The sequence below is a fragment of the Budorcas taxicolor genome, chromosome 1 (genome assembly GCF_023091745.1).
Source record: "Budorcas taxicolor isolate Tak-1 chromosome 1, Takin1.1, whole genome shotgun sequence".
In the NCBI taxonomy this organism is placed as follows: Eukaryota; Metazoa; Chordata; class Mammalia; order Artiodactyla; family Bovidae; genus Budorcas; species Budorcas taxicolor.
In genome coordinates, this window is record NC_068910.1 from 33,317,535 (window position 1) to 33,335,829 (window position 18,295).

Sequence of the window (18,295 nt, forward strand, 5' to 3'; positions counted from 1 at the left end):
CTTATCTTTGAACAGCATGCACTGTGTGCCAGGCACTGCTCCAGATGCTGAACAATATTGTAGCTCGTTTAACCCTCACACCTGATGAAGTAAATTCTACTGTTATCTTTGATTTACAGCTGAAAAGTTGGAAAAATAGGTTCAATATTTGTCCAAAGTTACATGGCCGTTAAGAGGAAGGATTTGAATCCATGCAGCCTGGCTCTAGTCTCTGCATCTTTAAAATTACATTTTATAGCAGAATTATTTTTGGAAGAATAAGAGCAAGTAACACACTCTCTGGGACCAAAAGAAAGAAGAGAAGAAAAACAAAAGAGTACTGACCATTAATGGAAACTCACAAAATGAACTTCTAGAATATAAAAAAGGTCATAGATGCATGAATGAGAGTGCACAAAGGAAATGATAAATGTGGGTAAATCTTAAAAAAAAAAACAAACAAAAAAAAAAAACACCCTGATGATATGAAACAAGAATAAGTCTCCTAGGGCAAACACACACATCTATACTTTCTCTCTTCCTCTGAGAGATTCCCCAGGTTCAGTTCAGTTCAGTCGCTCAGTCGTGTCTGACTCTTTGTGACCTCATGAATCGCAGGCTTAACTCTCTAAAGAGGGTAAAACATAGGATGACAACAGGTCACTAGGCAGATTTTATAGAGGATCTTGTGAGGAAACAGGTGGCTTAAGTAAATATATATGTACACACACTGGATGCTGCAGTCTCTTAAGCCTCTTCTCCCATCAGGCTTCCAAATGCCAATGGAGCCTTTCATCATCCAAGGGGGCGTTTGGACCGTCTCTCAATCAAGCATGCCAGTATAATAACTTTCAGAACATATGCTCCAGAACAATCACAGCTATCCTTCATCCTTTCTTGAGATACTTGAGGACATGGTGCTCTAAGATATTGAACACCAAGAACAAGATTGTAGCTGAAGGAAGATCCTGGAAATACAGCCTTGCCCCTAATGTGCAGGAAAACCAAATCCAAACTGGAGCACCCAAACCTCCAAAAAAAGGATTCCTCCAAGAAGGTAAAATAGAATACTGGACGCCTCTTAAAAATTTGAGAAGAGATTCAGAAAACTGTCCAAAATTTTGGCTGATGTAAGTATCTCTCTCTCTTTCTCTTTCTAGTTGCTAAGTCATGTCCAACTCTTATGACCCTATGGACTATAGCCTGCCAGGCTCCCTGATCCATAGGATTCTCCAAGGAAGAACACTGGAGTGGGTTGCCATTTCCTTCTCCAGACATAAGTATCAGACCATAGAAAAATGGAAAATTAAAAAGTAAGATTACTAATTTGAAGGAAAATAATTATGCATAGAAGGAACAGCAATCATAATTAGTGTGCTATAAAAGTCAGCTCTGAATATCATTTACAAATTCAGAGTAATATAAACACTGAAAATTGACCTAATTCAAATTCTGACCCAATAAACGCCTGTAATAAAATGCCCTGAATTAATGCATATTCAAATGTTAACCACTGGAAACTGGAGGCAGGTGAAATGTTTATTCTCTGTGGAGGTTTGAATGGGGATTGGATTGAAGAATGGGCTTGTCACCACTCTATCCAATCAAAGTACAGTGAAAGGAATATAGTGTGGATTTCCCTATTTTTAATTTTTGTGTTTTTGTACAAGCTGTGCATTTAAAAATGCTGTTATTTTCATAAACCTCATTGAAAGGCAACCTTACATTTCTGTGGTGGCAAGGTGGCAGTATGAAAGTGTTAAAGCTTCAGTTACCAAATTTGATGGCGAAAAGTAATACTTAAAATTGAAAAATCAAGAGGTAGCAAATAAGCAAACTATTTCAAAACATGAAGTAAATAAGAACCAATCAAAAAGTTGAAAGTTGTTCCCTCTAGGAAAGGAGAAATAAAAAGGATATGAGCAGAAGTCTGACATTTTTCTTGAAAACAAACAAGAAACTCCCAAACTATGTAGAAGTTTGCATAGGCTTACATTATTTCATATATAAAAGAAAAACTAGAAAATAAAAGGAACAGTAGCAGTAATATCTAATTAATGGTGTTATAAATTTTAACTAAACTACTGGACAACAATAATATTAATATAACATCCAGGAGGAGGGAAATACAGTTTAAAATATTGGAAATTTTTCATTGTTGGAGACATTAAGTTTAGAATTTGTTAAATATCTCTAGTAAATTTTCTAGGGTGATTACTATAAGAAAATAAGTACAGTATATAACATTGTTACATTGATGTTACTGAAGGAAAAATAAATTCTCAATTAGTCCAAGGAAAGAACACAAATATTAACATTTCTGTATTAATATGTTAATATTTAAACTATAAGGCAAATGCCTTATTAGAGATAAGTGGGTCACCACTCATCTATAAAATGCTTTATTAGAGATAGTGGGTCATCTCATACTGACCAAAAATATACTCATTCTAAACTTTCATACATCAATAATTTATTAGTTACAAAAAGCAAAATAAACAGAAATATCAGGATAAACAGAAATCTACCATCACCGTGAGAGAAACTGGTAGATTAATTAGATAAAGCATCATTAATGATATATATGATTTGAACACAATTGCCAACTTTAATTCAAAGAACATAAGGAAGACACCTCTCTTGTCAACAGGCCACTAGGTTAGAATCAGTAACCAAAGATGGCTAGAAAAATTCCATATGTTTGGAACTTTTAAAACACACATCTGACAATTCATGGATCCAAGAGAAAGTAATAATGAAATCATAAAATTTATAGACAGTGTGAAAAGTGTTAGTTGCTCAGTCATGTCCAACTCTTTGCAACCCCAGAGACTGTAGCTCCCCAGGCACCTCTGCTCATGGCAAGATTACTGGAGTGGGCTGCCATTCCCTTCTCCAGAGGATCCTTCTAAGCCAGGGGTTGAATCCAGGTTTCACACATTGTAGGCAGATTCTTTGCTGTCTGAGCCACCAGGGAAGCTGTAACACTGAACCACTAAATATGCTACAAGTCAGGGCACTGGTTTACAGCTGAAGCTGTGCTTCTGAGAAAGCTTAAAGTCATACATATTTAAATAAGAACAGAAGAAAGGTAGGAATGTAAGACCTTAGCTACACAATTTAAGGGATTAAGAAAAGAACAGTCAATTAATCCAAGAAGTTGGAAAGAACAGTAAACATATGAATGAAACGAATGAAATACAGTATAAAAATTCAAAAGCAAGGAATAACATTAAATTCTGAAAGGTAAGATACTAAAATAATACTTAGAATGAAATAGGGAATGTATCTATTGATAAAGCACAGACAAGAAGATTGAGAAGATGCTTCGAAACAACTTTTGGACAATTCATTAGAGAACAAAAACCAAATGGATATAATTCCTAGAAGAAAAAACACACCACACCACAAAGAAGGAGATAGTATGGTTGGTCCTACAACTATTCAAATGATTTAATCAATAGTTAAAATATTTCCTGAATGAGAACTCCAGGCCCAGATAGTCTTATTTGTATCTTTTACTTCTTATTCAAGAAGTAGATAATTCCAATATTTTTCAAAATCTTATAGGGAATATAAAATAAGAAGTAATCCTCATTCATTTATAGAGACAAATGACTTTGATACTAAAGCCAAAAAAGTATAGTATGAGAGAAGGAAAGAAAATCTCCTATATTGATATATGTGCAAAATACTAAACAAAATACTTACAGATAATAACATCCAAGTATTAAAAAGCATAAAAGCCAATCTGAAACTATCCCAGGACTAGAAGGTTGGTTAATACTAAAAATGGTTCACTGTATTAACAGGTTAAAGGAGAAAAACAGAATGACTATCTCAGTAAATGTAGGAAAAGCATTTACAATAATAAAGAATTCCTGATTAAAAACTAACAGAGAAGAACTGCCTTAACTTGATAAAGAGTATCTGTGAAATCTAGAGTAACCATCATACCAAATGGTGAAATGTTAACCTTATTCACTCTTGAAAATCAAGAGCAAGACAGGGCTATTCACGCTCAAAATACCTATTCCACACTGTACTAGGTGAGAGAAAGTGCACTCATATAAAAGCTATAAAAGGAGCCAAAAACTCACACTATCACTATTTTCAAATAATACGATTTTCCAGACACAAAATTCCAAAAAAGCCAGAGACATGACCACACATTGCTTTCCAGCTGGTTAAGAATGACCATCAACTGAGCTGGTAGAGTTGATTTCCCCTCTGAAATAAAATACACAAGTAAATCTAGCTCACAAGATATACAAAACCAATTCTAGGTAATTAAAGACTTCAATGCAAAGAGGAGAATATTAAACTTTTATAAGTGCATTTAAGAAAATGTTTTTACCATTTCAGGGTAGGGAAGAAAAAAAATTTAAACAACTCATGAGAGAACATGAGCTATAAAAAACAAATCAACACTTTAATGTAAAATTAAGAACATCTGCTCATCATTTGACAGCATCAAGGAAAAGTAAAAAACCTAGCCACTAAAATGGAGAAACATATATAACTGGCAAAGGATTAATCCAGAATATACAAAGAACTCAAGTTTAAAAACAAAAAGATTACCCTACAGTGAAAAAGTATTTAAATAACAGAAACATAAAAGTGGTCAACAAATATCTTAAAATGAACTTAATTTCACTGTAATTATAGAAATGCAAATTAAAACCAAAATTACATTTTAGTTTAAAAATAAAAATGCAAACTGAAAAGTGAAATACAATTTTGTATTCAATATTCACACAATTTAAAATATAGAACAATAACAAGTGTTGACAAATATCAACAGATATTCACAAATATGCTGATGTGAAAAGCAGTATAGATGTAAGAATGCTACTTGATGTCATTACATAAAAGTTTAGAAATTAAAAAGGTAAAAATCTTATCTGTTGCTTAAAAAACACATACGTATTTATTCAAACAATAAAAAAAAACATATAACTCAGAACAGTGACCACCTATTCAGAGGGAGCTTAAGAGAGAAGGAAATGTCATCAAGGTGAGTTACCAGGTAAGTTTAATTGTACTCTGAATTTTTAAATCTTAAGTGGTAGCTACACAGGCATTCTTTATACTTTTCTCCATACCATTTGCATGTCTAATATAATTCATGATTAAAATGTATTGCACCTTGAAATAGGTAAAATGAAAACATTTTAACGAAGAATAACAGGAAATTCAAGAGTAAGAGAAGTAAAACTAATTGTCAACAAAGAAGTTTTGGATTTACTGTCCTAACATTTTGTGGTTGGAATTAAAATTCTGTCAAAAACACCTGGAAACATATTTTAAAAGCTTCAAAAATCATACACATGCAACATAACAGCAAATCACTAAGAAAATGTCTACAATTCAAACACTGCATTACTTCATGTATTTTTCCCCTCTCTTAATTTCGTGTATTATTCCACAAAGAATCTGTTAAAAGGAATAAAGAATGCTTACATAAAGCAGGCTGCTTAAACTATGAATGAGCTTTTCACCTTCATTTAATTATAAATACTATTTTTAAGCATCTGGAACAGTAAGATAAAATTTCATTGCATTTTCATCAGTGTTAAAAGTGGTGCATTGAAGATAATGTTATTTATTCATTTCTCCACAAAGAACATTTGGAATATATTTTCCCATGGCTGACAGAAACAAAGAAGTATTACAAAGTTTGCAAACATAGAACAATTAGAACATTTTTCAACAACAAAACTTCATTAATTGCTTACCTGTGAAAAAACCAGTTACGGTTTCCCTGGAGTCATGAGCACCTAAACTTGGAGAAATACAAGTCTCCTTATTAACCCCTTCTTTCAGTGAATGTATTACATCCCTTCAAGGCCTCCAAGTGAAAGCAATGCTTTCTAATGCTTTGTAACTTGGAACTCTGATGTATTAAATATTCTCCACTTTTTGCCACCTTCTTTGGCTTCTTTACCAGAAACCTGTATCTCAGCCTGTACCTTAGGCTGAGAATTTAAAAAAAAAAAAAAATCATTTTTATCTTCTTAGCTCAAACAGGCATCAGGCTAAGAATACCCAATGCTGCTCTTCATAACTTCCAAAAACCACATGTGAAACCATCAAAAAAATTACAAAGCAAACAAGACTAAAGAATCTCACTATATGTCAAAAACCACAACAGCAATCACATACCAAGCATATGAGCAAATAAAACTTATGAGGCAGATGAGGATAAACTGCAGGGAAACCCAAAGGACTAAATGATACATTCTGGGTTTTCTTTATGAAAGAGAGAAATCCCAACAGAAGTAGGAAGGTATTCTGTACCTTACTCCTCACACTTATCCTGACGGGATGCACCCAAAAGAGAAACTCAAGGACAGTAGTACCAAGTCAAAAAGAGAAAAACTTGGTTGGAGAAGCAATCCACTCCATGTGCTCTTGCTTCCTTGTAAGCTATTCTGGGTTTGACAAGAATGAAAGGCCCCATCATTCTTTACCAGGCCCATTTCTCATGAATATGTTTTCAGAGAGCAACCAGGAGGGATAAGACAAGCTCTCCCTCCAGGAAAAGCAGACTTACTTACTGCTTGCTATAAAAGAGGTGGATTCCCTAATCTCAATGCTCCTCCTAGAATGCAGAATCCATCCTGGCTAAATCCTATCATCTCTGTGGGACCTGGAGGCAAGGGGAATTGAAGCATGGAGCTTGCTATGTGGTGAATAATAAACCTCTTCGTTACGGATCCAGGAAATCATGTCTTCTGGTAGCATCCATAAAAGAGCAACAGGCTAGCTTATTAGCTTCTAAGTGGGGTAAAATAAAATCCCAGACTCAATAACTTTATCCCACTTTATCCCACTTTGCCTATAAATTACTGGCCATGAAGTAGGAGTAGACTGCAAGAGGCATGGTATACTTTCAGGAGTATTTCCAAACAAGTTACATTCTCCAGGAAATATAGACTGAGGAAAAACTTTTCAGTTAATGATACTTTTTCAGATATTGGAAGAACAGACTAAGGAAAAACTTGTAAGTTAATGATACTTTTTCAGATATTAGAAAATTATAGCATGCAGTAAAAATATACTCCAGTATTTCTATATGTATTAAGAAATATACTTAACTATGTGAAAGTCACTCAGTGTCTGACTCTTTTGTGACCCTAGGGACAGTCCATGGAATCCTCCAGGACAGAATACTGGAGTGGGTAGCTGTTCCTTTCTCAAGGGAATCTACCCAACCCAGGGATTGGACCCAGGTCTCCCACAATGCAGGCTGATTCTTTACCAGCTGAGCCACCAGGGAAGCCCCCAAATACTGGAGCGGATAGCCTATTCCTTCTCCAGCAGATCTTCCTGACCCAGGAAGCAAATGGGGGTCTCCTGCATTGCAGGCGGGTTCTTTACCAGCTGAACTACCAAGGAAACCCCTACTTAAATACAGTTAGAAGAAATAATGTATTTTGTGAAAGACTCCTGGCAATACAAAATTAAGACTGGAAACTGCACCTTCCCCTGTAGATCAGAGGAGTACATCTGACCTCTGCAAATTCAGGGTAATCAACTGACATGTGTGTATAAAGGCTGACTTTGGACAAAATTTGCTTTTTAACCTACTAAAAGTTTTAAGCATAATAATGGGAGGACCAAATGGAAGTAGGAAGAAAGACTGCCTCTAAGAGCCAAAATGGCATTTTAGAAAACTGACTATATCTTCAAAATAATACAAGCAAACAGATGTGTCTCCAATAAATCAGAAACAGAAATTCATAGGAAAGAACAACCTGATATAAAAACTCTTTCAAGAAATAAGACAAAAATAATCCCTTTCTACCCTTTAAAGAATATAAATAAACATACAACTAATAGAGACACGAAAATTTCCTAAATTCTTTATGGGATGTGTAAGTATAACAAAATAAACTTTCAAGTTCTAAGCAAAGCAAATTAAGAGATCTAAACCAAGCTACACACTGGAAAATTATATGTGTGTGTGTGTGTGTGTGTACATATATACACATATTCTATGCTATGTTTAATCACTCAGTGTTCAACTATTTGCAACCCCATGGACTACAGCCTGCCAGGCTCCTCTGTACATGGGGATTCTCCAGGCAAGATCACTGGAGTAGGTTGCCATGCCCTCCTCCAGGGGATCTTCCTAACCCAGGGATCAAACCCAGGTCTCCCACATTGCGGGTGGATTCTCTACTGACTAAGCCACCAGGGAAGCTGAAGATACTGGAGTGGGTAGCCTATCCCTTTTTCAGGGGATTTTCCTGACCCAAGAATCAAACCAGGGTCTCCTGCAAACTATCAAAATACCCAGGGAAGATACAGGTTAAAAATATACATATATCTATTCAAAGACAAAAAAAAATGAAAGTGAAAGAGCAAGAAGTATGAAAAAAAGAACACACAGAATATAATGGCCGGAATAAAACCAACCACTGCTATTAAAAAAACAGCAGGCAAAAGAATAAGCCATGCATTAAATGACACATCATCAATTTACTAATGGCTTGTGGCAGTGGGGAAAGACTACTACCACATTATTAGAACATCTGCATTCTAATTTTGGAATAACTGAGGTGTAAAGAACTAAGAGAGATCTTAGAACCAAGGTAATGATGATATGCATTATATACGAAACATGACAAAAACAAAGGAAGACAGACTGGTATAAAGAAAGAAAAAAGTAGAAAATGGTCTAAATATACATCAGGAAGACAAAGACTGAATTAGGTCTCTGGTCTCAATTCTAAATTCCCAGCTAAAGAGCCTGTGACTTCCTCAGGATGGGACATAGGTTCACCCTGGTCCAATTAACATGGTACAGACTTTGTCTCCAGAGCCAGACCTCATGGGGGTTGCACTGAAGGTCATCGTGAGCTCGGCAAAACTGCAATGGAGGTCAAAGACATGTTACATTCTTTTCTTTCTCACTGTCTTTGTTCCTTTATACTTTCAGAGTTGTTAGATGTAATTCTCTAATTTCAACCTTCTGCCAGAGCAAAGGTCGTGACTGACAATTTGGTCATACTCTTTTTAGTTCTAACATAGTACAAAGCACAGAGTAACTAATGAGTAAACACATCCTTAACTAGATTCTTTTTCCTCCCTTAAACAGAATCCTTACAAAATAGTCAAACAGAAAACAAACATGCACACATACATCCACATTCTCACACACACACACACACACACACACACACACTTTAAACTCTGCTTTGTACAGTAAAGAGAGATAAAAAAACACTGAATTAATTTCTCAGCCCATTTCTTTAATTAATAAAAATCCTCATACTGTTTCTGAAATCCAAAATGACCACACAAAGTCAGTTATATATTTTTAACTGTTGGATTTGTTACATGTGTAAACATACACTTACAGGCAAACTGGAGCTTAGCTTCTCTGCTGACAATTGTCCCGACTGAATTTGTAGCAAAGCATTGATAATTTCCTGTATCCCAATTTCTGTTGGGGTTAATAACCACAAGATTTCCTCTGATCAGCTTATAACGATACTCCATACTCAAATCAATATCGCTTCCATTCAGCTGCCATCTGTAAAACAAATGTCCAGGATTTCTCTCTTAGTATAATTTTTTTAAAAAACAACCTACGTTATAGAATCTACTTTAAACATCAGCTCTCTTATAAATAAAAGGGGACAAATATATCATTCAACTGTTATATAACTGGAAATCAAAGATGTCCCAGTTTAAAAAAAAAAAAAAAAAAACAGAAACAAAAGGTTGAATTATAGTAGAAAGCACAATAGAGTAGTGTCTACAAGCTGAAAGTTTTCAAGATTTTCTGAAGAGGTGAAAATAATTTAGTTTGTTCACTAGGGGGAAAATTAGTCTAGGTCTGCATAGGCAAAGATGAAGCAGAAAGTTGAGGTAATTATCTCATACACTCCAGGCCAGTCTCATGCTGCTGATGAAGGAGGGGGAAGCACATTTCTCTGATTTATCCAGACTGACTGAACACATTTAATAAATTAATTGGGTAAGTGTTCAACTATCCATTTCAATTTGTCTGGGTAAAAACCTGTCCCCGAGGCACCTTCGGCTCGTCTAAGCCATCACAGAGCTATTTACTAAATGGTGCACTGTGGTAAAAGACCCTAAATGCCACCTAGAGGGTCAGAAACAGTAAAGGCACTAAGTTGAGAGTCATATTTATCAATGGGAAACCAAAAGAGAAAAACAAAGTAGTCGGTTTTTAAATAAGAGTTTTTAAACAGAAAAACCAGAATTTTTTTTAAACAGTAAGCACACCAGACACATCAAAGTTAAAAGTAGACATTACGTTTAAAAACTCATGAAATATCCCACAATCTCAAGAGTACATCCATTGTACAAAGCCATCGACCTGCCAGAAGTTTGATTTTATAAGAAAATTACACTGGTATCCGGTCTATAAATTTAAGGGTATTATGGCAACAATCATCTCAATTCCTCTTTATAATAACTTTCAGAAAATGGGTAATAAAACACCCACTTCACAGATGAGAATTTCAATAAAACAGCTGAGTGAGCTGTTGTCAACTTTCTCCAAACTCTTAGTTACAGATCAGAACTATTCATTTGAATGCTGGCCCAGAGATTTTTAACCATGTCCTGGGTCATATAAAAACTGTATTAATATACCAAATATTTAACCTGGAAATAGTAGCATTGTGAAAGCACATAAAGTATTGTGAAATGTGAACATTATCACAAATCAAAGTGCATAAAGTTAAAGGAAATATCACATAGCTGTGAAAAATGTATGAGATTTTGTAAACATAGAAAAGCCTTACAAAGGTGAAAACTTTTTTGCAAAATGCAGTTTGATACTATGTACACAAAGTTTTTAAAGATATAAAGTAATATTAAAGAAGTATTAAACATGTTTTTAAATGTACAAAAACAAAACACTTCAAGTTTAAGGTATCTTAGAGCTTTCCCTGAGAAGGCAATGGCACCCCACTTCAGTACTCTTGCCTGGAAAATCTCATGGACAGAGGAGCCTGGTAGGCTGCAGTCCATGCGGTCGCTAAGAGTTAGACACGACTGAGCGAATTCACTTTCACTTTTCACTTTCATGCAATGGAGAAGGAAATGGCAACCCACTCCAGTGTTCTTGCCTGGAGAATCCCAGGGACGGGGGAGCCTGGTGGGCTGCCATCTATGGGGTCGCACAGAGTCGGACACGACTGAAGCGACTTAGCAGCAGCAGCAGCAGCAGAGCTTTCACGGAGCGAAAAGTGAGAAAGGGTTACAGGGCAAACACTGGAAACTGAGCTTTTTAGGTTTGATTTCCTAAACTGAATAGTGTTTTTACATGGATATTCATCATTACACTTGCCTCTATGTTTGTATCATTTTCTATACCTGAAAGAGTAGGATGTTAAAAAAAATTAATGCTAAGAAATGAATAAATTTACAAGTTTAGTTTCTATTGATCAAAGTAGCATTGTATCATTTGCTCATCTTAAAAATTAAGACTTCCTTGATTTTTCTTTTTATATTCACACACAAGACTCCTAGGTTTAAAGCAACATTCTGAAATTAAGAGGAAAATCTGGAGGCCTCAAGTCTTTTCTTTTGAGCTGAAGATAAGAAAATGATAAAGAAATAGGAAAACGCCATAACTGCTTTCTCATTTGTGGCAGATTTTTGTTATTGGTTTGATTTTGCTTGGCTTGTACAGTAACTCTCTTACGATCCTTCCCAAGGCAAGTCTATATTTGCCTGTGTCTTTTAGATTACTTTCTTCTATTCAGACTTCAATCCTGCCCTTAGAATTCTGAAGTGGGACTGTAAACACCTATTAATCCTTCTTCATTTGATTCCTGCCCTAACCCTAGAACTATGGAAACTCAGAAAAGGAAATTAAGGAAAACTGTTCATCTACATTCTTTCTTAATACCCTGCACTCTTGATACACAAGGTGGTCTGCAGACCAAGGTCATGAGCACCCTCGTTATCATCCAAGAGTATGCTTAAAAAGCAGAATCTTAGACTCTGTTCAGGTCTACTAAACCAGAATGGGCATCTGAGAGCTGCCAGTGTTTAATAGGCCCATTCAAGTTTGGAAGAACTGGTCTATAATATCCCCAAGAAGTAACCACGGACTGCCTATGAGGGACAGAAATAAGAGTTATCCAATCTTGATTTATCCTATTTCATTTTCAAGAACTCTTATTAGAAAAATCAACCCTCCTTCCTTCTTTCCTTCTTCATTCTACCCTTCCTCCCTCTTTCCCTTCATCCCTTCTTAGCAAAAAATTATTTGAAAGTTAAGAGAAAAGTGTTAGTTGCTCGTCGTGTCCCACTCTTTGCAACCCCATGGACTGTAGCCTGCCAGGTTCCTCTGTCCATGGGATTCTCCACGCAAGAATACTGGGGTGGGTTGCCATTCCCTTCTCCAGGGGATTTTCTAGACCCAGGGATTAAACCCGGGTCTCCCACAGTGCAAGCAGATTCTTTACCATGTGAGCCACCTCTGAGTGCCTATGTTTCCAGGCTCTAAGGAAGGGGTGAAAGAGCTCCTTCATGGAGCTTACATTGTGCTAGAAGCCTTTTTTCTGTTTCTCAGTTCCTGTCCCTCCCCCCGTGCCTAGCCCCAGTCTCTATCCAACCCTACCATTAACAGTAGGATAAACAGAAATGAAATTCATAACCAAGTGCTCCTTGGTTTATGGGTTGAACTCATCATGTGATTATGAGCAATTAACCAAACTCCATTAAACCTAAGATTTCAAAATGTAAAACGAAGACAGTATCATCTTCCCCACACGGTTGTTCTATCAATTTATTTACAAACTGCTGAGAAAAGAAGTAAAACAAAGGTGAAGGAGAAAAGGAAAGATACATCCATCTGAAGGCACAGTTCCAAAGAATAGCAAGGAGACATAAGAAAGCCTTCCTAAGTGATCAATGAAAAGAAATAGAGGAAAACAATAGAATGGGACAGATTAGAGATCTCTTCAAGAAAATTAGAGATACCAAGGGAATATTTCATGCAATGACAGGCACAATAAAGGACAGAAACAGTATGGACCTAACAGAAGCAGAAGATATTAATAAGAGGTGACAAGAATACACAGAAAAACTATACAAAAAAGATCTTCATGACCCAGATAACCATGATGGTGTGATCACTCACCTAGAGCCAGACATCCTGGAATGCAAAGTCAACCTCACCCTAGGAAGCATCACTACCAACAGCTAGGGGAAGTGACGGAATTACAGCTGAGCTATTTCAAATCCTAAAAGATGATGCTGTGAAAGTGTTGCACTCAATATGCCAGCAATTATGGAAAACCCATCAGTGGCCACAGGACTGGAATACGTCACTGCTCATTGCAATTTCAAAGAAAGGCAATGCCAAAGAACGTTCAAACTGCCACACAATTGCCCTCATTTCACAGGCTTGAAAAGTAATGCTCAAAATTCTCCAAGCTAGACTTCAACAGTACATGAACTGAGAATTTCCAGATGCTCAAGGTGGATTTAGAAAAGGAAGAGGAACCAGAGATCAAACTGCCAACATCCGTTTGATTGTAGAAAAAGTGAGAGAATTCCACAAAAACGTCTACTTCTGCTTCGTTGACTATGCCAAAGCCTTTGACTGTGTGGATCACAACAAACTGTGGAAAATTCTTAAAGAGGTGGGAATACCAGACAACCTTACCTGCCTCCTGAGAAATCTCTATGCAGCTCAAGCAGCTACAATTAGAATGGGACATGAAACAACAGACTGGTTCCAAATTGGGAAAGGAGTATGTAAAGGCTGTATATTGTCAACCTGCTTATTTAACTTATATACAGAGTACATCATGTGAAATGCCAGCCTGGATGAAGCACAAGCTAGGATCAAGATTGCCAGGAGAAGTTCCAATAACCTCAGATATGCAGATGACACCATCCTTATGTTAGAAAGGAAGAGGAACTAAAGGGCCTCTTAAGGAAGGTGAAAGAGGGGAGTGAAAAAGCTGCCTTAAAACTCAACATTCAGAAAACAAAGATTATGGCATCCGGTCCCACCACTTCACGGCAAATAGAAGAGGAAACAATGAAAACAGTGACAAACTTTATTTTCTTGGTCTCCCAAATCACTGCAGATGGTGACTGCAGCCATGAAATTAAAAGATGCTTGCTCCTTGGAAGAAAAGCTATAACAAACCTAGATAGCATATTAAAGAGCAGAGATATTACTTTGCCAACAAAGTCCCATATAGCTAAATCTATGATTTTTCCAGTAGTCATGAATGGATGTGAGTGTTGGACTATAAAGAAAGCTGAGCGCCAAAGAATGGATGCTTTTGAACTGTGGTGTTAGAGGAGACTCTTGAGAGTGTCTTGGACTGCAAGGAGATCAAACAAGTCAATTCTAAAGGAAATCAACCCTGAATATTCATGGTAAGGACTGATGCTGAAGCTGAAGCTCCAATACTTTGGCCACCTGATTCGAAGAGCTGACTCTTTAGAAAATACACTGATGCTGGGAAAGACTGAAGGCAGGAGGAGAAGGGTATGGCAGAAGACAAGATGGTTGGATGGGATCACTGACTCAGTGGACAATGAGCTTGAGCAAGCTCTGGGAGATGGTAAAGGACAGGGAAGCCTGGCATGCTGCAGTCCATGGGATTGCAAAGAGTCAGATACAACTGAGTGACTGAACAACAACAACCATCAATCAATCAATTTATTTAAAAAATGTATATAAAACCAGTGGCTCATGGTAGTCATCCAACAAATAGGTAGGCACAAGTGTTAACATGGGAGGGGTTTCCATCCAAATCTGCAAGTCTGTCCGTTTCCTTTGTTTTTCTTTTCTTCCATCCTCATAGAGTGTATGTTGGTTAAATGCAACCTGTTTGATTCAATGCTTTGGGTCATCTCCTCTCATGTGGAATGAACTGTGTCTTCCACATATGGTTTGTCTGCATTTGTACCTGACTTAGAAGTCAGTGAAACATGGGACAAAACACATGCTGGGCTTGACCTTCAAAGAATAAATCTGACAGTAAATCACTAGTAGGTGGGCTGAATTTTTAAGCAGCAAACGGTTTGCTAGTTACTAAGTTATTTGATGGCTTGTGGAGGAAGAAGGGAGAACTCCTCTAAATGCAAAGCAGGAAAAATGCAGTTAATTTCACACACTTTTGAATAGAGAACTCTCATGACAAATGGTACTTGTGGCTTTGTTATCTACAAAGAACAGTGTGTATCAAGGAAAAAAGGTTTCAGCTCCAAAGTCTAGAATGTTTATGGCCTGATGAAGCATGCCTGATAGCTTCATTTGAAAATTCTGTTTTTGTGTTTAGCTGATGAATAATAAAGGTACAATGGCTATGTGGCAAATTGTAAAGATAAATAAAAATATATAGAAGCACTTCTTCTTGTCTATTTAATAGCTGGAAAGATTTAAGAGATCATAAAATATGTGGGAAAACATCTTATTTCAGTAAGCATCTAAGATGTAAAAGCTATCATATCTCTAAGTTTTGACTGAAGAGCCAAAATGGAAAACATTTCTTACATTATGCATGAATGTTTCTTACTTATGTTATCTCACTCTTTGTCATATAGACACAATCTCTAAATTATTTTACTGTGCAAAAAGGCCAAAACTGCTCTTGTACATATGTTTCTGCTATAACAAAATTATAACTGCGTTTGTTTTAGTAAATTCATCAGAGTGAAGATATACTTGAGATACTCAGAAGATAATTAATTTTCTTTTAACAAAGCAATATATTTCTCTCCTTCTTAATATTATTTATCATTAAATGGAACTCATCCCCAGGTGATATAAAATTTCTCAATATCTTATTATACATGGAGTGCTTTTCTTCTTGCTAAAAATATGTTGATTCAAAAGGGTTGTTTTTAAACTCTGCAATGTGTAAGCAACCTGTGAGCCTGGGCATCCAAATGTTATTTTATTCTGAGAAAACAGTACACTTAACTTCCTAATACAGAAATTTATTTCTGAATATTTTCAATAGAATCTTTTGTATAGGAAATAATCAGGAAAGTTGAAGGCACACAAACATACTCTTTCCACAAAGAATGTGTCTAATAAATCTACAAATTAGACTACATTTCTTTGCAGTAAATTGTAATCCAACTGTCCAGAGTTCATGAACATCATGCACAGTGGTAAGACAGTGACAGGTAAATGGTGCATTTAGGTCATAAATTTGGGAAGCTTTCAGAAGCAGACACTGCCTTTTAGCTTTGAACATGCAGAAGCCTTTGTGAAAGTTAAAAATGTCTACTTTTATGAAGGAATTTTGAAGTTCCTTAGGACTTTAAAGTCTCAGAATGAAATACTTTTTGAAATATGGAAATCATTTAAAACTTCATAAAAGTAAAATCTGCATATTCCAATTTCATTCCAAGAAGCTTCATGCAGTGATTTGGAGCAAAAGAAGACAGCTCTGGGGCTCTTGGGGTGATGTACACTAGCATTTCAATCATATAACATTTACACTGTGCTCGAGGAGCAGACTAACCTTGTAGCTTTAGTTCAGTGGTAAATGTCACAAGATTAAGTACCTTTGCATAACCATCATCTTGTAACGCTCTTGAATGATCTTGTAAGATCACTGTCAGCTTTCAGTGTTCAAACGCTCATTCTACATGAGTTAGGATTTGCTTTTAGAATCCACAAGTGAGAAATGGTTTAATTTTCATATTTCACAACTCTGATTCTCAAGCAAAAGGCTCTCAACCCCTTAAACTGCTTGGTGTGGAGCTTATATGTGAATTTGTTTCTAGGTCAATAACTCGAGGTTCAGATTCTGGAAGAAGTTGCAGTTCCAAAAGAAGTCCTGGGCCACTTACTCTGCCAGCTGATCTGAGGTAGCATGGATTAGATCGGTCCATTTCTAAATTTCAGTTACACACTCTATACAACAGGAAGCTTTTACTGGCCTACAATTTCTTTAAGATATTGTACAGGCCCTTGGGTTAACAGTTTTTGAGTCTTAAGTATAAAGCATAAGGCGGGGATATTTCAACTGGCAGTTATCAGTTTTAAATGATGGAAACAGTAATTGTGACTTCTAAGAAATAACATAATCATCAATCATGGGGAGTATATGAATCACTGCCTTCCAATACAGAGAACAAACTATGTGTAAGATTCTGTGTATGTTTGTGTGCAAACAGAAGTTTATGTAACAATGAGTTAAATTAACATAAAAAGCCTAGATTCTAAGTGTTGAAAGGTATTTTCAAGCCATATAGTCACACTATCAATCTCTGCTGAATTCCTTCCATCAGTCATAACAGGCAGGTGACCATACTAGGTGCTCACAGAAGTTTCCTGAATGAAGTAATCTTATTTTACCCTCTAACCTAGCCATCCTAGCCTCCTAGCTTCCAACCTTCAACAGTCATCCCTCTCACTGTGTCATACATATTATCAATAAATATCTCAAAGACATGGAATGAATGTATAATTATTTTTACTCCCATCTAGTTATTATTTACCACACTAGTTATTACTGGATATGGCAACCTCTTTACACAAAACCACACTAGTATGGAATGAGAATCATGAAGATAAACATAGATGTATCTTGTTGTCAGTTTAATTTAAGGCACTAAATCCTAACTTGGATCTTCCACTAAAACTCTGTAATAAAAGGTTAGAGAATATCACCCTTTGAAATCGAAACTAACAAAACTCAGTGACAATAAATTGAGTGACAATCAGGGAGTTTCAAAATAATCTCAGGATGTAATTCATCTCATGGTTGATTGTATTATCCTTCAAGGTATCTACACTAACTTATAAAGTTTGGTCAGGAAAAATGGAAACATAAACAATATTCCAGAGAAAAACAAATGCTACATATTTGACTTTGATGAAAAACCAAGAAAAAGGCAAAATAATTTACTAAATTCTTTAAGAAGCTGGGGCTGGGTTTTGAAAATATGCCCACATTAAACACTTGTTAAATCAACAGGCAATACTTTATTTAGGGTTTGACAGGAAAATTAGGAATTTAATCACAGAAGCAATTTGTGGTTTTGGATGCAGCTTTCAAGTTAATAAGCAAATGCATTTGTGTTCAAATGCAATGTTTGTTAATATGTTTACTGAAGTGATGAGAATAATTGCAGCCCTTGAAAGAATGAATGCCTGAATTTGCATATTCAATACTTTATCCAAAAATAACTAGTTAGGCTTCAGCAATAATTAGTGAAGATACAAATGAGTTAAATTGTGATGCTGTGTTTTTAAAAATCGAGTTTCTAAAATGTGTTTCATGACAGAGATTCCCACTCATTGATAAATTTTAATCATATATAATAAAAGAAGACA

General features: G+C 36.0%; 1 protein-coding gene across 1 annotated transcript in view; it reads right to left on the bottom strand.

The window, feature by feature from the left end:
- CNTN3 (contactin 3) overlaps positions 1-18,295 on the bottom strand; it is a 286,007-nt gene that overhangs the window by 232,316 nt on the left and 35,396 nt on the right. The window contains exon 3 of the mRNA XM_052638038.1: positions 9,348-9,523. Within this exon, the coding sequence (XP_052493998.1) occupies positions 9,348-9,523 (176 nt within the window). The remainder of the gene's footprint in view (positions 1-9,347; positions 9,524-18,295) is intronic.